Genomic DNA, 23500 nt, shown 5'->3' with positions numbered 1-23500 from the left:
TAGAAAGCACTCAGTCCCCCTCCCAACTCCCCCAGCCTTTCCTATTGGTGAAAAAATATACCATGTGGACCAATCAAAAAATGATAGGGCAACATAGCATTTAGTTGTTTACGAAGGCGGGCAGGTGTATACATATAGTTTGAGTCTGACGGCTCTTTGTTTGCTTCTCATCTGTAAACTCTGCATACTCTCTCATGTGATTCAGTTTGTTTTGAAAAGTCTCAACAGGATCTTGAGCTTTATTGTGAAAGGTTTACGTGGAAAACAAACAAGCGTACAGCGGAACCACGCGATGGTTTTACCGTCATTGTTGCTAACGAAAACAGGTAAAAACAGGCACTTGCCCGCCCATAGTGTGGTTATATTAAATATAAGAGAAAGAGAGAACTTTAAGAAATTAATATAGCCACTAAGGTGACCGTCAAAACGATGAAAAATACTGCTGTAAACAGTTTATTTTACGACATCACGAAACAAACGATAGCGTAATAGGAAACGATAGACATTTTTATATTGTCATTTGATATATATCGTTATATCGAACAGCCCTAACATACACTCTTATATTTGTACATATATTTATTCTTATAATTCTCAGATTTACCCATTCGTATATTTTGCTTGTTCTTATGTTATTGTATTTTGCACACCTCTGTTGCACACACATAAGAATTTCGCTCACATGTGCTGTACCAGTGTACCTGCACATGTTATGTGATACGGGAAATCTCCAATTTTTTTTTATTTTGTTTTTTTTGAGATTAAATAATATACCATTGTAAAGACGACACAAGAGTTCCAGAGGCTCTTCTGGGAGCCAGAGTCGACCAGAAAACGTTTCCCCGAGCTTGAGTCCTCTATGAAGAGCAGCCTTTCCTTATCGGCAGCGGTCACAGCCGCTACAGAGCGCTGGCAGGCTTGTTTCCCTGGGCCTTAAAACTGCAAAGGCGGCACGGTGCTGTCACGCTGATGGTAAAAACACAGGCCTTTAACACAGTGCCGCTGTGCCACTTTATTTTTTAACAAAACACTACGCTTTATGTATAAAGAACTGCCTATTCTACTACTTATTGAAGAAAAAGAATCCACAAAAGATTATTTTTACTTTCTTTTATTTGTTCCAGATAAATTATAAATTATTTTTTAAAAAGCAATGAAATGCATCAGATGTCTCCCATGCTTTCTTTTCTGCTGTAATTTTTTTTTTTGAACATAAATTGGTCTATTGAAAATAAAATGTAGTAAGAACCACTACATTTTTTCAATAGGCCAATTTATGTTTAAGAAAACCCCAACAATCAAATGATCTCATCTGAGCAAGCACTGGGCGACGGTGGGAAGGAAAAACTCCTTTGTCTTAAAAAGAAGAAACCTTCGACAGAACCAGGCTCAGATGGTGCGGCTTCTGTCAAGACCGGTTGGGGGTTAGGTAGTTAAAAAACTACTCTAACGGTACAGCACTACAGCTTTTTGGTGGAAATGGGTGGAAGGATGGGTGTTACACCTCGTTTCATTGGAGGTCTTACAGGTGGTCGGGGTGTAGATTCAGCTTTTTTACAAATAGGTGGCAGAGGGACAGGACTAGGTCGTGGAATTATAACTAGTTGGGTGGGAATAGGTTGTCTGTGAAGGTTCTCAGTCATGGGAATAGGTTGCTTTCCACTTCTGGATATAGGTGGAACACACATCCTACGAAAAGGTGGTAGGTTGTCGGTCGAGAAAGTTTCCTTTTTCGTTGGTTGTGTGACTTGAGGAGCGGGTGTCAACTTTGTCTTTTTCGGTCTAATGGGTGGCAGTGGAGTCCGCTGTAACTGTTGTTCGTCAGATGCATCTTCCCTGCCTACGTAAATGTATTTATGTTCCTCAAAAAGGGCAATGTCTTTTTCAACTTGACTCATTGCCTCTTCGAGAAACATTTTGTAATTGTATTTTTTGTGCTGTGAAGGGGAGATAGTAAAAGGGAGGGATTGATATTCAAAGTTTAGCTCATTAAACCTCCTCTTTAGGCCCTGGAGAATGTTTTGTTTCTCCTGTTCGGCCAGTGGTTTAACTGTTTCCTGTTGTTTTGTTAACCAGGCATCATTGTCCTGCTTAGCCTTTTCTTTCTCTGCCTTTCTTCTACGCAGGTAGCCTGGAACGATTCTGTAATCGTTTTTCTGTAAATAAAAGGGGACAAGTCCAGATTTCTCAAGGAGCTGCTTGTCCCCTTTGCGTGTATCCACACAAGCAGGTTGAGCCATGACTTTCTTCATGCCTGTGTGTTCTGGTTTTTTCCTGAATGTGTGTTCAGGTTTTTCGCCTTCTGGCCTCTGTGGGCACATTTCGCGATGAGATGGGGCCTTAACTGTTCTTGGCACCATGGTCCTGTGTTCATTTTTATATTTATTTTCTAATACAATTGCTTCCCTGTATTTAGAAATATACATTTTAGGTTTGGGTGGAGGAAGAGTACTCTACTTTGGGAGAAGGTTATAAGCGCTTTCATCTGAAAACACAATTCAATCGCTAGCTTAAATTCACCTGCAAGGGAATTCTACAACTGTGTGTCGAGGCACCCCTATTTATAGATTTTTATGGCCTGGCATGTGACATCATGGTGGCCTGGCATGTGACATCATAGTAGCCTGTCTTTGTTCTGTCATTTAAGCCCCACCCCCCTGGTTACTGTTGCTATTGTAACTATTATATTATGAATGCTGGTAGCTAGCATTCCACACACACACATACACTTTTTGCCAAGGTTCCAGCTGCAGTCACCAAGACATGTAAATGTATTTAGTAACCCTCTGGGGTCCAGAGTATAATTGGCCGTTTTTGACTACTTTAGATTTTACCTCTATATTTCACCTTTAAAAAAATCTTCTTCTTTTTTTTTTTGGCACAACCTCAAATATCTGAAATTTGAGTTAATTTTTCATTTATACTATATTTGCACAATAGATCTAAATTCAGACAAAAAAATTCAAAATCCGAGTAGAAAATACTTGTCATTTTTACTGTAAAAGCCACAAACATGTTTAAGGAATTGTTTTCATAACTTGAAATGCGAATAGAAGTTGTACATTTGTAAAAATTATGCACAAGTTTTGCAAACAACTTTATGTTCAGTATAATATATGCAGGTTTTCTTCCTGAATACTATCGTTGTTTATATTTACTGCGGGAAGAAACGGTTTTTATAAGGAAAAACACTAGAAAGCACTCAGTCCCCCTCCCAACTCCCCCAGCCTTTCCTATTGGTGAAAAAATATACCATGTGGACCAATCAAAAAATGATAGGGCAACATAGCATTTAGTTGTTTACGAAGGCGGGCAGGTGTATACATATAGTTTGAGTCTGACGGCTCTTTGTTTGCTTCTCATCTGTAAACTCTGCATACTCTCTCATGTGATTCAGTTTGTTTTGAAAAGTCTCAACAGGATCTTGAGCTTTATTGTGAAAGGTTTACGTGGAAAACAAACAAGCGTACAGCGGAACCACGCGATGGTTTTACCGTCATTGTTGCTAACGAAAACACGTAAAAACAGGCACTTGCCCGCCCATAGTGTGGTTATATTAAATATAAGAGAAAGAGAGAACTTTAAGAAATTAATATAGCCACTAAGGTGACCGTCAAAACGATGAAAAATACTGCTGTAAACAGTTTATTTTACGACATCACGAAACAAACGATAGCGTAATAGGAAACGATAGACATTTTTATATTGTCATTTGATATATATCGTTATATCGAACAGCCCTAACATACACTCTTATATTTGTACATATATTTATTCTTATAATTCTCAGATTTACCCATTCGTATATTTTGCTTGTTCTTATGTTATTGTATTTTGCACACCTCTGTTGCACACACATAAGAATTTCGCTCACATGTGCTGTACCAGTGTACCTGCACATGTTATGTGATACGGGAAATCTCCAATTTTTTTTTATTTTGTTTTTTTTGAGATTAAATAATATACCATTGTAAAGACGACACAAGAGTTCCAGAGGCTCTTCTGGGAGCCAGAGTCGACCAGAAAACGTTTCCCCGAGCTTGAGTCCTCTATGAAGAGCAGCCTTTCCTTATCGGCAGCGGTCACAGCCGCTACAGAGCGCTGGCAGGCTTGTTTCCCTGGGCCTTAAAACTGCAAAGGCGGCACGGTGCTGTCACGCTGATGGTAAAAACACAGGCCTTTAACACAGTGCCGCTGTGCCACTTTATTTTTTAACAAAACACTACGCTTTATGTATAAAGAACTGCCTATTCTACTACTTATTGAAGAAAAAGAATCCACAAAAGATTATTTTTACTTTCTTTTATTTGTTCCAGATAAATTATAAATTATTTTTTAAAAAGCAATGAAATGCATCAGATGTCTCCCATGCTTTCTTTTCTGCTGTAATTTTTTTTTTTTGAACATAAATTGGTCTATTGAAAATAAAATGTAGTAAGAACCACTACATTTTTTCAATAGGCCAATTTATGTTTAAGAAAACCCCAACAATCAAATGATCTCATCTGAGCAAGCACTGGGCGACGGTGGGAAGGAAAAACTCCTTTGTCTTAAAAAGAAGAAACCTTCGACAGAACCAGGCTCAGATGGTGCGGCTTCTGTCAAGACCGGTTGGGGGTTAGGTAGTTAAAAAACTACTCTAACGGTACAGCACTACAGCTTTTTGGTGGAAATGGGTGGAAGGATGGGTGTTACACCTAGTTTCATTGGAGGTCTTACAGGTGGTCGGGGTGTAGATTCAGCTTTTTTACAAATAGGTGGCAGAGGGACAGGACTAGGTCGTGGAATTATAACTAGTTGGGTGGGAATAGGTTGTCTGTGAAGGTTCTCAGTCATGGGAATAGGTTGCTTTCCACTTCTGGATATAGGTGGAACACACATCCTACGAAAAGGTGGTAGGTTGTCGGTCGAGAAAGTTTCCTTTTTCGTTGGTTGTGTGACTTGAGGAGCGGGTGTCAACTTTGTCTTTTTCGGTCTAATGGGTGGCAGTGGAGTCCGCTGTAACTGTTGTTCGTCAGATGCATCTTCCCTGCCTACGTAAATGTATTTATGTTCCTCAAAAAGGGCAATGTCTTTTTCAACTTGACTCATTGCCTCTTCGAGAAACATTTTGTAATTGTATTTTTTGTGCTGTGAAGGGGAGATAGTAAAAGGGAGGGATTGATATTCAAAGTTTAGCTCATTAAACCTCCTCTTTAGGCCCTGGAGAATGTTTTGTTTCTCCTGTTCGGCCAGTGGTTTAACTGTTTCCTGTTGTTTTGTTAACCAGGCATCATTGTCCTGCTTAGCCTTTTCTTTCTCTGCCTTTCTTCTACGCAGGTAGCCTGGAACGATTCTGTAATCGTTTTTCTGTAAATAAAAGGGGACAAGTCCAGATTTCTCAAGGAGCTGCTTGTCCCCTTTGCGTGTATCCACACAAGCAGGTTGAGCCATGACTTTCTTCATGCCTGTGTGTTCTGGTTTTTTCCTGAATGTGTGTTCAGGTTTTTCGCCTTCTGGCCTCTGTGGGCACATTTCGCGATGAGATGGGGCCTTAACTGTTCTTGGCACCATGGTCCTGTGTTCATTTTTATATTTATTTTCTAATACAATTGCTTCCCTGTATTTAGAAATATACATTTTAGGTTTGGGTGGAGGAAGAGTACTCTACTTTGGGAGAAGGTTATAAGCGCTTTCATCTGAAAACACAATTCAATCGCTAGCTTAAAATCACCAATCTTAAACACTATTCAAAGCTCAATCTCCCATTTAGCAAAACTCTAAACACAAAACACACTTAGCAGTGTGGTGCACCTGTTGTCGTGTGAAGGCTGTGTGCAGTAGTGATGTCTCCTGTGTGTCGAAGCTTTGAAGCGTGTGTCGGGTAATCTCGTGGTAGTTTTGTAAAGCGCGTATCGAGGCTTGCTTTGATTACGTATGCAGTGATGTTCGAGGCCTCGCGGGCAGTCCGTACCACGTGACTGATTCAGGAACTGGCTCGCCGGTTTGCACCAGATTCTAAATAAATTGGGCAGCAAAACACAGCTGATTCCCCGTCACATTGTGTTGTGGAATTGGATTACGTCCCAGTTACATACTTACTTGAACATTTCTCCTTCGATGGAACCAGCAAGGAAGAGAATATTTGTCTGACAACATTTAATCTCATCTCTCCTAATAAAGTATGCACACAGTAATAAATATCACAAATGATAAGTACCATAATATAAATCAACAACACCACAGATCTTATAATCTGATTTCTGTCTTTTAGTTTATTACAGTTTTTTCTGAATGCCTAAGCACATTTTTTGTAACTATTGGCTAATTTTGCAAAACTCTTCACACAAATAAGAAAACCTGTCACCCAATAATCAAAACATTGTAGTTCTCTTGCAAAAGCAAACACAGCTAGATTAACTCTTCACACCTTCGTAAAAATGGTGTTTCCGTATCAAACAGTACACACAAGCCATCATCTACTAAGCACACAATGCGCCAACTGCACACTGATGGTATGAATACAAAACACATCTGGCTTTTGCTTTCTCTGTGCACAAGGTAGGCTATGTCAGTTTGAGCTCATACTTCTGTCATAGATCCATAAGCATAGAGGGATCCAAACTTCAAGTACTGGTGTACTTGAAACACATCAAAACAAACACAAGTGTTCATTTCCAAGTATAGGATTATTTGCAATCGCCATAATGACTATATGGGTTACTTGGTCTGCAGTGAACATGCTTCCTCTGCCCCCAGCATCTGGTCATCTAGCAATTCTGTAAAGTAACAATTTCAGTATTTTTACATCAATGGTATTGGTGTGTTTCTCATTGGCATATGGCAGTGCTACAAATCTTTGTGCGAAGTGACTGTACTAACCGATTCTCATTTCAAGATGTCCTTATGGTACTTGCTACAGTGTAGCGGCTCGAGTTAGGCTGGACCCGTTGGCCAGCTACCCTCAGGGTCATTCCACGGTTGATTACATGGTTGATTACATGGTCCACTATTGTCATCAGCAATTCTATTTCTTACTCTTCCTACCCTTCCTCTCCCCCCTCCTCATCTTCCTCTCCCCCCTCCTCGTCTTCCTCTTGCTCCTCCTTGTCCTTGTCATCCTCTTCATCCTACTTCTTCACCTCCACGTCCTCTTCCTCGGCCTCCTCTACTTCTCACTCTTTCTGCTCCCTCCATTGTACTCCGCACACACAGCTTACCTGTATTATAGTGCTTAGGCTGATTGCAAAGTGAACTAATTATCTAAAAAAGCTTTCACATGTGAAAGTGTGCCAGACAGTTGGCAAATTAGTGTTAATGATAGCCATACATGTGTATACTTTTGCTAGGAGTGTGTTGGAAATTTGGTAATTGAGTGTTGTGCAGTGAATTGTGCCTACCGTTTTGCAAAGTGTGTGTTACAAAATTGCAAACTGAGTGCAAAGCAGTTTATGTGCTTTTAGTTTTGCAAACTCAGTGAGTGGTTTTGCTATAAGTCTGAATAGTTTTAGAGATTGTGCTACAGGAATCACAGTTAGGGTTTAAGCATTCAGAAAAAACTGTAAGTTTAGAGGTTTACACATCACATCATTATAATCATTGAGCCTGTCTGACTTTAATCGTCCACTTGATGGCGCAGTAGAGCCAATGAATCGTCACAATGCTTCGAACCATGAGTCGACCAGTTGGATGGAAAGCTTCAGTTCATCACAAGGCTTCATCTCACCATCACTAATGAAAGCTCTTATAATTTGGCTGCTATTAGAGACCATTGATTTAGTCTCTCTTTGGTTACTACGTGGATCTTTTTTCAGACAAATTAATGAAAAAAAATATAATAAATGGAAAAACAGAGTACAAATGTGGACAGTTAACTGGATATTACAGCGCGATTTCAGTGCATAAATACATAAATACAGGTCTGAGACGTAAGTGGTGCAATATTGATAGAGCTCACATGACTCCGTCCTGTTCGTATCCCAGAAATCCACCAGGATTTTAGTGCCTCATATACTGCACAGGTCATTGGCACACCTGAGATTCAGGACGACATGCTAAGCAGTGCTGTGTCACCATCAATAATACACCATATTAATGCAAGGTACAATTACAGCTGGGCTCCGCCACATTTTATTTTAACAGAGGAAATAAAATATGCAGAGCTAGCTGAGTTGGTTGAAATTCAGTTGCTACTTTAAGAGAATTTCATACAAGAATAATTGAAGATAAAATAGGTTATTAAAGCTGTCATCATTGCTTCAGTGCCATATTCTCTCTGCTGTAACTCCGATTTGAAGAGGGCTTGTTTAGGCAACAACTCAGAGCACTATACGATCACTGCCGGTCACTTAGGTGATTTGTTATAAATGTGAAAACAGCTATGCAGGTTTAATGCAAGGAAGTCTTTACTCAGTGTTTGGCATGGGTCCTAAATGAAGGAGGGGTAGTCTGTCAGTCACTGCATTCCTCACCTGCATGGGAAACTTCCCAAACTGGAAGTTATCAGAAACATTGGAGACAATACTGAATCCACCAGAGACAGCTGGGACAGGTCCTAGTCATTACCATACAGAAAAGAACGGATTTATTTCAGTTCAGTTCAAATTAATAAGGTGAAGAAAAAACAGAGACTGCATCTTATGTGTTTTCTATTCTATTCTAGTAGTTTTAGAATCCAATAACTACACAAACAATCATGGCAGTGAGGTGTGGAGGGCCAGGAGTGACAAAATGAATGAATTAAATATGCCATTAATTATTGAATTAAATGTTTCATTATTTAATTAAATGCCCATTCACTTCACTAGTGTTTGTAGTTGTTGTTGAGAAATGCCCACTGAAAGAATGGCCACCAGGGCAAGTGCCTGTAATCGGATTACAGTAACACGTTACTTGTAACGCATTACTGCCCATCTCTGTTGAGAACAAATAATGTAAATGAATAATAGTGTTCAAATTGTTCGTTAAAACTCTGCATATCTCAGAAAAACTAAAAAAAAATCAGCTTTCTTCACTCACTTCTTTACAATGCAGCCATTACAGTCTTCTTTGATTGGTCGCTGCAGGATTGCCATTCTTCTCATGTTTAGTTTTTTTTCCTATCAGTGCTTTAATTCTATGAAATAAATTTTTCAAAGTCACTTTTTGCTTTCACTAGCTTGTTTTTAGTGTCCCACTTTTGGATCTTCTGAACTCACTCTGATTAAAGTTGTCATTGTACTAATGTTATTCATGTGCAGCTGACTTCACAGCTGTGTGTGGGTTTTTTTTGCTTTTTTGCAACTTTTTGTGATATCTAAATGTTTAACCTGTTCAATAACATTATTACTATTCAGTGATTATTATATATGATTATCACTTGGCTACGTGAACATACATAAATCTGTTCAATCTCAGCGACACAAGCATGTCTTCATGCGCACACACAGTTTCTACTCCCATTCATTCAGGTTTATATTTACAACTTTTACAGGACGAATGGACAGCCATCACTTTAAGGAAAAACAAAGAGAGAGAGAGAGAGATTATAAGTTCAGGGCAGGTCAGTTTTTATAGAAATGCATAGATGTGTGTTGTACTTCCATCTGGCTTATTACTTTCTAATGCAGGGGAAAGACATTGGCAAAGAAACACCTACTACATAAATAGTTTGATTTGAAGTTGCTCTTTTGAGTCCTCTCTATTGACTCTGACATCCTGCTGTTAACAGTTTCATGGTATTGCTTTGTTTGCTTTAAACAAACCTCACAGGGTGGTAGAATATGTCTGCGGTGCAGAGGTCCTTGGATCGCCTCTCTGTTGTCTTTGTTGACAGCAATGAAGGTGGTGAAAGAACTGCTCACTCCTGATTGGACACTGAGCTGCACCACCTTCTCCTTCACTCCTCCATCTTGCTGTCCTCTGAGCTCTCTCTCCTTCATCTCCAGGGAACGAATCAGAGTGCAAGCACCCAACCTGTGGACTGTTAATCTGCAGACAAGGAAGAAAACATTTACAGTTCTAATGTTTCCTATTTTTGCTACATTTGTGCATCACTGACTTTTCTGTTTTTCTGTACTGAGGGTGCATTCTTTTTATATTAGAATTAGTAGAGTTACAGAGGGTATATAGAGTGTGAACATAAAATAAGAGCTTGATTAGGCTGTAGAAACGGATGAAAATCCAGTAAAGTGAAGAGTGTGTGTGTGCGTGTGTGTGTGTGTGTGTGTGTGTCTGGCAGGAAGTGAAGCAGGAAGTCTGAATATAGCTTGTGAGCTTGTGAGAGACGTTTCAAAAGGAAAACAGAGGAATTAGAGAGTGAAAGTGCTAAGAAATAGTAATGAAAATGATATTAAATAAATGTCTTAGTGTGTTAATACAGGTGCCCATGGACTTGGCTCAACCTCAGATGAGTACAGCGGCAAAATGATAGATTAACATAATTGGAACGACAAACAGGCCAGGCTTTGGCTGAAATTTTACAGCTTCACCTCTCATCCTGCCCTTATCCTGAGAAGAAGCTTAAAGGACAGTCAATCTCCTGATGAAGACAGAAAACAGACAGAACAACACCATAGATTTGAAGAATTAACAGCAGGCAGAAGACAGTACAACTGACCTAAAACACTGAAGGGTCCAGCAGCATGTATGTTAATGGAACATGTGCTCTGAATTACAAGCTGGAAAGTGTACCAGTGACATGACTGTGTGAAAGCACTGCATTGGACTGTCTGAGTTCATATTTGCCATGCTGGGAGTTAACCGCCAAGAAAAGACTGAAAAGATGAAGAGAGAATGAACAGAGAAGAAGAAACGGCTGATTTGGGCCTGTGTTTGATTTGGGAGGCCACACAGGAAGCTGTGAGAAGAGGGGACGAGGACCGGTGAGAGGTGAAGGCTGGACGTGTTCAAGTGAAAGTATAGGAAAATTGGGTTGAAAATTGAGGCTGAACTTGTGGGGTTTAGAAATGTCCAGAGCATCGCAACAGAAAGGTGAATTAAAAAAAAGAGAGAGAGCGGGATGAAGAAATAAATAAACTAATAATACATAAATGAATAGAAAAATCTTTTGTATATGGCGCGGTGCTGTGGGCACCTAAGTCTTTGATAGTGTAGAATTTTCAAGTCAATACCATGGTTGCATCTACTGAAAATCTCTGTGAAGCTTAAATCTCAATGACCTTGACTTCAAGGTCAGAGGTCAACTTTTCTGAAAATCAGAGGAGTTTCACATTCATAACACAGGTATGTCTACTAGGAGGCTGAAGGGTAGCTCTATATATTTATAAACAATCAAAAACAACAATTATTACGCAATTTATTTCCAATTTGTATGGAATTTATTTCTGTAAAGGTGGTGTTTTAGGTCTGATTGAAGGACTGATGTGATGGTAAGGTGTCCACTGCTGCGCTTTGAAGATTGGTAGGCTTTTTTTTTTAAATTTTCACAAGAATTGCTACTTCCCCTAGAGTTTTGGCCACTCCAACAATCAGAAGATTTCCCTATGAGCAAGCATTTAGCGACAGTGGGAAGGAAAAACTCCCTTTAAAAAGGAAGAAACCTTCAACAGAGCCAGGCTCAGGAAGGGACAGCCCTCTGCCACGACTGGTTGGGGTGGGGGGAGTGAAAATTTAAAAAAAAGAAGCCAAAGTGATCATTTTTGGAGCAGCTTAATTAATTTTTGCATTGTAATTTGCTGTTAATGTCATTTTCCAACCCCAGTTTGTATTTTTATCACTTTTGTCCAGGGTGGAAGATGCCATGCTGGAGACTGATTCAGTATGGTCTTTCAATGTTGATACATGGGAACCTTTTAGAGAGGCCAGGGCTGAAAAAGGGATGCCGGAGAACCTGAGAGGGTGTTATCCGCTGGTGTGCATCCAAGGCCAACATCTGTTTAATTAGGCTGACAAATAAGCGTTGGCCAGCTTCTGGTCCTCGTCTAAACATCATTAGCTGTTCAAGGTCATCCAGACGTGTAAGTATTATGTATCTTGTCTCCAGGGATTCATGTCCTGTCCCTGGAACAGAGCCTTTATATTGTTCTTCCGTCTTAAATGTCCAGCGCTGTTGCTTGTATTTGTCTCCAATGAAATAGTTTTCAGTGTACACGCCAGAGTCTAGCACATGATCTGGTGGCTGACCCTGAGTCTCTATGATGAATTTCAGATAATCATAGTCATTCTCCGAAGGGTAGAGTGGCAGCCCTGTAGCAAGCTCCACAGCCACCAGCCCCAGAGACCACATGTCACTTGCTTCATTGTAAGGAAGGCCAAGCATAACCTCAGGTGCACAGTAACCAACCGTCCCCACAAAGTCACCAGGTATCACTGCAGACGCAGGACATGCGAGGCCAAAGTCTATAAGTTTGACTTTGATGGGAGACTCATGGCGGTTTACAACCATGATGTTTCCAGGTTTGAGGTCAGCGTGCACTATTCCCACAGAACTCAGGTGGGACAGAGCATTTGTGATTTGACCTAAAATTGGCCTGACTTCGCTTATGGGGAGACCCTGTTTATTCCGGTCCCCTATGTAGTCCCACAGGCATTGATCAAGGAGTTCAAATTTCAGGCAAACCCGCTGTCCGTCGTGGAAAAAGCCGTTCCATTGAACAATGTTGGCGGCATCTGGATCCAACCTTCGCAGCTGCTCCAAGATGAAAATTTCCACATGTGCCTGTTGCAGAATATCAGGGTCGCTCTTGTTGACTTTAATGGCAACAGCTTGGTTGGTTGTTGTGTCGCGACATTTGGCTACAATACCAAAGCCCCCTTCTCCGAGGAAAGCCTCTACCTTGTAGTGCTTTCCCAAAATGCTCCCTTTAACTAATTCAAGCTCATCTGAGCTGAATGATGGACTGGCTGATGTGTGGACGAATACTTGCTGAGAAAATTCAACCGAGGTTTGAAAACTGCAGTTGATTTTCTGTGATCTCTTGCTTTCCAAGTTTGAAGGGTGCTGAAAGACCACAGGGTTTTGTGATATTTCAGCACTCATGTCAATGCACAGGGAACTCTTAGGGTTGAAAAAGGGATGCCGGAGAACCTCCGAGGGTGTTATCCGCTGGTGTGCATCCAAGGCCAACATCTGTTTAATTAAGCTGACAAATAAGCGTTGGCCAGCTTCTGGTCCTCGTCTAAACATTATTATTTGTTCAAGGTCATCCAGACGCGTCAGTTTTATGCATCTTGTCTCCAGGGACTCATATCCTGTCTCATACTGAAATTGTTGGTCAGTCTTAAATGTCCAGCGCTGTTGCTTGTCTTTGTCTTCAATGAAATAGTCTTCAGTGTAGACGCCAGAGTCTAGAACATGATCTGGTGGCTGACCCTGAGTCTCTATGATGAATTTCAAAACATCATAGTCTTCATTTCCAGGGTAGAGTGGCAGCCCTGTAGCAAGCTCCACAGCTACCAGCCCCAGAGACCACATGTCAATTGCTTCATTGTAAGGAAGGCCAAGCATAACCTCAGGTGCACAATAACCAACCGTCCCCACACGGTCACCAGGCATCACTGCAGACGCAGGACATGCGAGGCCAAAGTCTATAAGTTTGACTTTGATGGGAGACTCATGGCGGTTTACAACCATGATGTTTCCAGGTTTGAGGTCAGCGTGCACCATTCCCACAGAACCCAGGTGGGACAGAGCATTTGTCAGTTGACCTAAAATTGGCCTGACTTTGCTTATGGGGAGACAGTGGTTTTTCCGGTCCCATATGTAGTCCCTCAGGCATTGATCAAGGAGTTCAAATTTCAGGCAAACCCGCTCTCCGTCGTGAAAAAAGCCGTCCCATTGAACAATGTTGGCGGCATCTGAATCCAACCTTCGCAGCTGCTCCAGGATGAAAATTTCCAATTTCGCCTGTTGCAGAATATCAGGGCGGCTTTTGTTCACTTTAATAGCCACAGCTCGGTTAGTCATGGTATCACGACATTTGGCTACAATACCAAAGCCCCCTTCTCCAAGGAAAGCCTCTACCTTGTAGTGCTTTCCCAAAATGCTCCCTTTAACTAATCCAAGCTCATTTGAGCTGAAGGATGGGTGAGCTGACATGGTGAAATGTGTCGGCTTGGTCGGTGAATTGCTAAGTAAAATTCTCTCAAAACTCTCCAAAAAGGGTTTGCTTGCTGTCAGGTCAAGGTCCGTTGAGCATTAAAGTTTAACAGAGCAAAGCTCCTATTTAAGGGTTTTTTCTCTCAGCAAGATGATGACATAACAAAGGATCTATGTCATCATCTTGTGATGTCACAAGATGTCACCTTTTTTCACAAGATGCATTCCATTTGGATCAAAGGCATTCTATTTTTTCAGTTGAAACACTAAAAAAAAAACAATGTTTCAACAGGCCAGGCTGCATTTTCTGCTGCGACATCTCAACAGGAGATAATAAGATAAAGACAAGGAAGACTGGTGATCTATCCATATCAGCAACATCGGCAGGTTTCTAGTGCAGGAAGTAATAAATTCAGCCCTCGTGTTTGCACTACAGGTTGCTTTCATGAGTATTTCTGTTTTTGTGGTGGGGGAATTTTTCCTCGTTCCAACGATGTAAACAAAAACATTAATTGTGCTTTCCGCAATGACTAGTAATCATTTTGTCCTACTGTTCATTTACAGAACAGGAAAGGTTTTGTTTGGTTATGATTGTTTTGCAAGAAATGCTTCAATCACAGTGGGGTAGTCTTGATTAAAATGTTATATGAGAACTGTGGCACCATGTGTGACCAGATATTGGCATGTAGTCGTCGCCAGACTGTCATCAAAAGTGTGAAGTTTGGGACAGACTGGACAAAATACATTTTTAGAGATGAAAATCTTATGTCCAGTGATAAATGATCAAAATTCCACCACAAACATGGCTTTGACAAAGATGTCCCTTTCTGAAGTAACCCCAAAAAGTTCCTGAAGTAACCAAATGGAATTTAACCAGTGACCTCTCACTTTGCAGGCGAATGTGTAAACCAGCGATGCCTGGAAAACACTAAAACTGTGCCAAAATGTCATTTTACATTCAAAATGGCGGACTTCCAGACTTCCTCTTTGGATTGGGTTCACTGAATCTGTGTGTAATAAATGTCATACACGTATTTCAAGCTGTAAATAAGTTGTTAGAAGTTCTTTAAAATTTCTTAAGTGGTGCTGTAGATCCATTTCCGCAGTGCCAGTCACTTTTTAAAAAAAAGTACATTTTGACCTGATGTGAAGAATGCAAAAAATGTCATTAGTTTGGAAGCATGTTTGGTATATGATATACTTGCCTGACTAATAATAATTTATTATTACTATTACTACTGTTGTTGTTGTTGTACAATGGAGCCTTTCCCCTGTGAATGACCAGCTCCCAGCTAAAATGTGTATTTTGTGCCATTTATAAGGTCAGTGCTTTATCATACCTTAAACTGTGCAGGGTAAAAGCCTCAGTTGCTGGGAAAAGCACAGGTGTATTAGAGTTTTTCTGAATTGCTAAAACACTAAACCCCATTGTAAAAACTAAACTGTCAACTATGAAAACTCTTTCATCAAATCAGTCCCACTGTTGCCAAACTCAGATCTGCCAAAAAACATCTTAATGCTCCCCGATATATTTTGTGGACTGATGAGAGTGACATCCAGCACAAAACTAATGCAGCATTTCATAAAAGCAATATCACACCAGCTCCTGAAGGACAATGTCTGGCCATCAGTTTGTGCCTTGAAGTGGCACAAACTGAAGTGTAATTGGGTTATGTAGCAGGACAACAGATGTGAAAAACACCAGGAAGTCCACCTATGAATGTCTCAACGTCTCAGGAGCTGCAGATGAAAACAAGCTAGCAGCTAAATCTGGTACAATGCATCCTTTCTCTACAGAGGTTCTGTTTTTGCTTGGTCACTGACAAATAAAGTGGAAATGACAAATAAATAAATAAACAAAATGAAGGGTTTGGAGTGGCCCGGTCAAAGTCTGGAGTTAAATCAGATTGAGGTGTTTTGCCATGACTTGTCCTTGAAAACCTTCTAGTGTGGCTGAATTAAAACAATTCTGTAAACAAGAAAGAGGCAAAGTTCTTCTACAGCGAGATAAAAGAATCATTGCAGTTCTTGCTGGAAAAAACTACATTTTGTCCATACTTGGGTTATCTTTGTCTAATATTAAAATTAGTTTGAGGATCTGAAACACAAACTGAATGAACATCTTTTCTCCCCTCTTATTCACACATTTTCCCTGCATCTCTTCACATAAACCTCACTAAACACCTCAACGCAGATGGAGGATGCCAAAGTTGGCCTGCAAGCCTCTCTTCTGGTCAGATCTCCAGAAACTGGCGAGTTATTTGTGAACTTTGACCCAGAGATTCTGACGCAGATCAGAGAGGTGAACTGCATGACAAAGATGAATTTGGCAATCCCTCCCTTTGCTCTTCTACTGCTGCAAAAACAGGACGTCTTTAAGAAACACTACAATAGAATACAGGTGAGCATAGCACACAGTTGTAGCTAAAATTTCAAAAATGCATACAGTGAACAACCAAATGATCAAAGCTGCATGTAACTACAGGGAGTGCAGAATTATTAGGCAAATGAGTATTTTGTCCACATCATCCTCTTCATGCATGTTGTCTTACTCCAAGCTGTATAGGCTCGAAAGCCTACTACCAATTAAGCATATTAGGTGATGTGCATCCCTGTAATGAGAAGGGGTGTGGTCTAATGACATCAACACCCTATATCAGGTGTGCATAATTATTAGGCAACGTCCTTTCCTTTGGCAAAATGGGTCAAAAGAAGGACTTGACAGGCTCAGAAAAGTCGAAAATAGTGAGATATCTTGCAGAGGGATGCAGCAGTCTCAAAATTGCAAAGCTTCTGAAGCGTGATCATCGAACAATCGAGCGTTTCATTCAAAATAGTCAACAGGGTCGCAAGAAGCGTGTGGAAAAACCAAGGCGCAAAATAACTGCCCATGAACTGAGAAAAGTCAAGCGTGCAGCTGCCAAGATGCCACTTGCCACCAGTTTGGCCATATTTCAGAGCTGCAACATCACTGGAGTGCCCAAAAGCACAAGGTGTGCAATACTCAGAGACATGGCCAAGGTAAGATAGGCTGAAAGAGGACCACCACTGAACAAGACACACAAGCTGAAACGTCAAGACTGGGCCAAGAAATATCTCAAGACTGATTTTTCTAAGGTTTTATGGACTGATGAAATGAGAGTGAGTCTTGATGGGCCAGATGGATGGGCCCGTGGCTGGATTGGTAAAGGGCAGAGAGCTCCAGTCCGACTCAGACGCCAGCAAGGTGGAGGTGGAGTACTGGTTTGGGCTGGTATCATCAAAGATGAGCTTGTGGGGCCTTTTCGGGTTGAGGATGGAGTCAAGCTCAACTCCCAGTCCTACTGCCAGTTTCTGGAAGACACCTTCTTCAAGCAGTGGTACAGGAAGAAGTCTGCATCCTTCAAGAAAAACATGATTTTCATGCAGGACAATGCTCCATCACACGCGTCCAAGTACTCCACAGCGTGGCTGGCAAGAAAGGGTATAAAAGAAGAAAAACTAATGACATGGCCTCCTTGTTCACCTGATCTGAACCCCATTGAGAATCTGTGGTCCATCATCAAATGTGAGATTTACAAGGAGGGAAAACAGTACACCTCTCTGAACAGTGTCTGGGAGGCTGTGGTTGCTGCTGCACGCAATGTTGATGGTGAACAGATCAAAACACTGACAGAATCCATGGATGGCAGGCTTTTGAGTGTCCTTGCAAAGAAAGGTGGCTATATTGGTCACTGATTTGTTTTTGTTTTGTTTTTGAATGTCAGAAATGTATATTTGTGAATGTGGAGATGTTATATTGGTTTCACTGGTAAAAATAAATAATTGAAATGGGTATATATTTGTTTTTTGTTAAGTTGCCTAATAATTATGCACAGTAATAGTCACCTGCACACACAGATATCCCCCTAAAATAGCTAAAACTAAAAACAAACTAAAAACTACTTCCAAAAACATTCAGCTTTGATATTAATGAGCTTTTTGGGTTCATTGAGAACATGGTTGTTGTTCAATAATAAAATTATTCCTCAAAAATACAACTTGCCTAATAATTCTGCACTCCCTGTAGGAGTATAAAACATCCTGGAATTGTGTTTAAATTCCACACAGATTTTTAAAAATGACTAAAATCGACAAAAACCCATTTTATTGTCAACTGAAAAATTCAGTTCATCCCTTTTGTGTGATTGCAAAAATGCTCCAACATGCATCTATCTCATTTCAGCTGATGTTGAGCGAGAACACTAGAGTGCGTGCCAAGATTCAGAGTGTCTTTGAACAGCTGGCCATGCCACATGTAGCTAAGGTAAGTGGACCGACCCTCGGCTACCAAAACTAGCAATTGGGACATGGAATGTCACCTCTCTCATGGAGAAGGAGCCTGAGTTAGTGTGTGAGTGTTGAGAGGTAGCGGCTAGATATGGTGGATGTGAATGGCTTGGGCTCTGGAACTAGTCTCCTGGAGACGCGCCCTTGGTGCGAGGTGGCCGGCTGGGATTGGGAATCCTAGAGTGATTGACCGAACAGTAAAGGACAGTCAGGCACAGGTTAAAGTCCAAAAAAGTGTTTTTTATTTAACCCAAAAAATGAACTTTGGTAAAAATAAAAAAAATCAACATCTTGGGCAAGAGATCAAAGCAACTGAGCTTGACTCAAAGTTAGTTTTTGTCCCTACCCTCACCTGTGGTCATGAGCTTTGGGTAGTGGAGGAGGTGACTGGGGAGAGGGAGGTCTCAGCTTCTCTACTTAGGCTGCTGCCCCAAGACCCAGCCCCGGATAAGGGTAAGAAAATGGATGGATGGATGTGTCTGTGAAGGTTCTCAGTCATCGTAGTCTAAGGATGGATGGTTTCCCTCTGTTCTTTATCATGTCGATGTCAAATCCTTCATGTTGTGCGCGCTCCAGTTAGCTAAATTATGTTTGCCAGTGCTAGCTAATAAAGCTTTGTTTTGATTTTATATTTCTCTGCAAAGTCCTGCATTTCAGTCCAACCCAGCATCCCATGATCGAGCGTCATGTGATTACATAAAAGTTCAAAATAGGACTCATTTTATTTGATTTCATTTGATTTTATGTTTTTATTTTCAGTTGTCTCTAGTAAGTCAGAAGAACACACAAAAAAATGTTAGATCCTTTTTTATTGTTGCTTGGTTTCGTCATGAATCTTTTCTAAGCATTAAACTGGTGACAGGTATGAGACTGACTGTCACAGCAGGTTGCTTACAAAGTGCATCACCATCATCATACCATACATGACTTACTTGACAGGTGGATGAGGCTATACAACCGGGTTTGACCTCCCTCAACTGGACATCTCTGAATATTGACAAGTATCTCGACCGCATCGACAAAGTGTTGGGTAAGCAAAAAATGTAACGAGATCGATCCTGTACACGCTGACACGAGACATTCCTGCAACTCAGCACTGGCTGCGTGTGATTAATGGATTTATTGCATAGGTGGCTTTCTCACAAGTAACACTCATATATTCAATAGATTCTTTCTCTCTCTACACATTGTCTTTTTTTATACTGAATTGTCTGTTTATCACTGTTCTCTCCTTTGTTCAAACGCATAACAAGTTCCCCTTGATTTTTCCCTCTTTCCCTTATTTTTGGTGGGTTTGTGTCCCTCCCTTTCTCTTTTGTGTGGTTTTTTTTGTCTGTTTAGCTGATCTTGAGTTGCTGATGGACAGAGTGAATGACCTGGTGGAGTTTAGAATAGAAGCAGTACTGCAGGAGATGAGCATATCCAACCTGTGTGTCCTGCCAGAGGATGAGCCTGTGACCTGTGAGGAGTTTGTTCAAACCACCAGGGTAAACGAAGACAAATAAAATAAAAGTATCCGCTGGGTTATTGTTGCTCTACTAAGTCTGTGTAACTATGCAGACATCTGAAAGATGCTATCAATATTTATTAAGTGGTTTTGGTAATTCTCACACATTTAAAATACTTTTTTCTGTATTTAAACATTATTTCTTATTCTAAAGATTAATTACATTGAACTGAACTGTATATCTGCATGTGTCTAGGACCTTTGCATAAGACAAGCCCAGAAAGTGAACATGAAGAGCTCACTGGTGGAGGAGGCAGCTAATGAACTGATCAACATGCTGCTAGAGTTTGACCACAATCAGAGAGAGGAGGTGGAGAAGTTTGAGGAAGAAAGCTGCACAGAGAGCAAGACCATAGACCACAATGACAGTGAAGGTATGCTGACAGTTTCCTTTCACGATCAAACACAATACAGTGTGATAATTATGATTCAATGCTGTAAGAGACAAGTTAAAAAAGGCAGTTCAAAGGTTTTTAAAGGAAAGGGGATTACCTTTTTTAGGACCTTGTTGTTTTTACTTTTATTATAATGCTGATTTATTCAAGGTGAAGTGTTGCTGAAGGTGTTCGTATTGACTGTAAACGTGTCACCTTCTTAGGTGATGACGAGCGTCTCTTCTCCAGAAACACGCTGCTACGTTCTGCTAGTGTTGGTCCTTCTTCTCCGTTGGTGAGGAGGAAGAAGAAGAGGGACTTGATGGAAGTGATGGAGCAGGAAGCCCAGGAGCTGCTGTCCTACTTCAACCACCGTAATGTGGATGCCTTGCTCAAAGTGACACGCAACACCCTTGAGATGTTGCGCAAGCGCATACATACGTCCTCGCTCATACACTTCTCTGGTGCGTCTTGTTTAATTGTTTGCTATATTTCTGTAAAGGCCTAAAATATTTAAAATAAGCTCATAAAATGTCTATTCCAATACTTTATGTGTGTTACCCTTCTCTCCCTCTGAAGCTGCAAGTGACCCAACCAGCCATGGCAAAAGCAGCGATCACCATGCAATCTTCAGAGTAAACATGACCCTTTCCATCCCTAACATTGTCATGGTTCCAGCTTTGGAGGAGGTTCAACAGGCTCTAAACCGCGCTGTAGAGTGTGTAGTCAGTGTCAGCAAAGGAGTCAGCCAGTGGAGCAAAGAAAGGATATCTAAGGTGAATAAAGGAAAAATCAATTTGTGACATTTAGCTTGATAACTGTAATAAACTGTTAGAACTGCTCTTTTTAAACTAATATTGTCGTGGTCCAGCAGTGTACTAAATAAACCCGGAGGTTTTACATTCCCCTTTCCAGAGACAAATGAATGAAAGGCGAATGGCAGCACTGAAACAAGACAGCTCTGAGAGCGAAACAGAGGACGGAGCAACAACATACAGAAGCTTGGCTGGTAATAGAGAACATTATCACTTTCATAGCTTAACCTCAGACCTTCAACAGCTCCCAACTGTGTCAGCTCACTCATTTTTAAAATTTTAAGATTTGCTGTTTTCAGCATACAATTACAACTCGATTTTACAGCTCAGCAGAGCAAGCAAATATCTGACCAGGGGCAGAAACACATAATATTGCTTGGGGAGGAAAATATTCAAGAATTTCATATTTAATGCAAATTAAATACATATTTAATTAGAAAGCGGCAGGGATAATCAATTTCCACTATGAAAAGCACATTTTACTTTTAGAAATTATATATACAGAGAGAGAAAAACTAAATGGAAGTAATTCCATTATTAACATGTTCTCTTGTAAAAAGACCTGTAACATATAATTATTTTAAAAGCCCAGAAGTTAATATTTGGAAGAATAATGTCCATCATTTCTGCTCAATGTGTTTTCTGTGAAATTCTGTCATTTTCAGATGGCAGTACCTCAGACATGTCAGCTTCTATGATCCAGGCCATCCCGTTCCAAGCCAGAAATTACTACAAGAGTGTGTCTGAGAACAAGGAAATAGCCAAGCTAATCTCTGTACTTAGCACCTCTATCACCTCCAGTAAAAAGGTACATGGCACTTAATTAAGCTATTTTTTATATGAAACTAATCCAAACTTAGCTGTCTTTTATTAAATCATGCCATACACTTTTTATATTTCTTTATCCCACATTTACAACAGATATTTTCATCTATATTTCTGTATATTTAATGAATATAAATGTCTTTTATTTTTCTATAAGTGCACTTCATTTCATATTCTCCTGTTGATATTAATGTGCAGGAAGTGGTGACCGCTCTACATCACTTTAGCCGTTACCATCACATCTGGAGGAAAGACCGTGAAGAGACCATGAGGAAGTACGTTGAAATGTATGGTTTCTATATAAATCTGCTTATCTGACATCGCACTAGTGCTATTTTTGTTTGTGTTTTGAACAGATTTATCGAGGGGAGTCCCTTGTTATCGGAGTTTGAGAGCCAGATTCTTTTCTATCGAGATCTAGAGCTGGAAGTAAACTCTGAACCAGAGTATATTGCTGTAGGAGCCTTGGCGCTATTCACAGGTCTTATTAAGTTACAAATTTAAAACCGGCATGAATGAGATTTTTGAGATTTTCAGCAAGTTAAATGATGCTCTCTGCATGCTCATATTACTTCCTGCCAGCACCCTTAAAGATGTCCCTCTCTGCTGAAATCAAGAATTGGATGGTGGACTACGGACTTTACTGTAACAGGAAATGTCGCTCAGAGATGGAGCACATTTTTGCTTTTGTAGATGAAGCAGGAAAGAAACTGAATCGACAGATCAAAGACCTGGATGATATTCGTATTGCCATGGCCGCACTGAAGGAGATCAGAGAGCACCAGATATCTATTGATTTTCAAGTTGGGCCCATAGAGGTAAACCACAGCATCACATATTTATCGAAGCTCTTTTTATACACACAAATACACACAGTGGGAAAGAGACATTTTTAGCTGTTTGACTTTATGAGTCTGTACAAGAAGCTCAGAAAGAAATAATTACACATTTGCACATTCTAGTTTTTGTCAGGTGGAAGACTTAGTATCTTATTTTTCCTCACAGGAGTCCTATGCCATGCTCCATAAGTATGAACTGTCAGTGGCTAAAGAGGAGGCTGAAAAAGTGGATACTCTGCGCTACACTTGGGAAAAGCTCTTGTCCCGGAGCACAGAGGTGCAGAACGAGCTGGTCGCCTTGCAGCCAAACTTCAGAGAAGAACTGGTCAGCAATGTGGAGACCTTTCTGGAAGACTGCCAACACTTTTATCAAGATTATGAAAAGGTAAAGTATCTATGGCTGTTTGCTCTGTTTCAATTAAACTTTTTATTTTAATTCAACAAATAAATGCTCAGTTAATTACAGTTAAGGTTCGTTTTAATAATAGCTACTAAAATGACACTTTTCCCTCTCTGTTTAAGGATGGTCCCATGGTTGTGGGACTTGCACCCCAAGATGCCAGTGACCGGCTGATCATGTTCCAGGTTGGTTAGTGATTAATTATTTTGTCTCTCTGTCAGTTAGTAAATATTTAGATCCTGCATTGACCTGATGCCTCAGAAAAGTAGTTACTTGAAACTGATGTTAAAAGAGCTATTATATTTTTATTATTATTATTACTATTATTATACTGTTACAGTTTCTATTTCATGGTTAGCAAAAGACAGATTTTTTATTCTGTATAAATTATACTCAGATAATTGCAAATGTTTTA

The 23500-nt window shown here is 40.3% G+C and overlaps 1 protein-coding gene across 1 annotated transcript; it reads left to right on the top strand.

Annotated features, from left to right (window-relative positions):
* The first annotated feature begins 16189 nt into the window (after nt 1-16189).
* On the top strand, nt 16190-21209 carry LOC309718796 (dynein axonemal heavy chain 5-like). Its single transcript, XM_082554363.1, has 8 exons — nt 16190-16418; nt 18222-18302; nt 19265-19355; nt 19667-19812; nt 20029-20206; nt 20431-20670; nt 20786-20982; nt 21124-21209. Exons 1-8 carry the CDS (start codon nt 16212-16214, stop codon nt 21133-21135), a joined length of 1152 nt encoding a protein of 383 aa, XP_082410489.1. The 5' UTR covers nt 16190-16211; the 3' UTR covers nt 21136-21209.
* The last annotated feature ends 2291 nt before the right edge of the window (nt 21210-23500 follow it).

The sequence above is a fragment of the Aulonocara stuartgranti genome (genome assembly GCF_965226115.1).
Source record: "Aulonocara stuartgranti genome assembly, chromosome: 12".
NCBI classification, from domain to species: Eukaryota; Metazoa; Chordata; class Actinopteri; order Cichliformes; family Cichlidae; genus Aulonocara; species Aulonocara stuartgranti.
The sequence above is the reverse complement of the archived record's forward strand: the minus strand, read 5'-3'. Positions and strand labels throughout refer to the sequence as shown.

Coding starts and splice junctions, on each gene's coding strand:
- LOC309718796 (XM_082554363.1), top strand. CDS start 16,212: ATGGAGGATGCCAAAGTTGGCCTGCAAGCCTCTCTTCTGGTCAGATCT. Junction 18,303..19,264: donor CCATGCCACATGTAGCTAAG/GTAAGTGGACCG, acceptor CTTACTTGACAG/GTGGATGAGGCTATACAACC. Junction 19,356..19,666: donor CCGCATCGACAAAGTGTTGG/GTAAGCAAAAAA, acceptor TTGTCTGTTTAG/CTGATCTTGAGTTGCTGATG.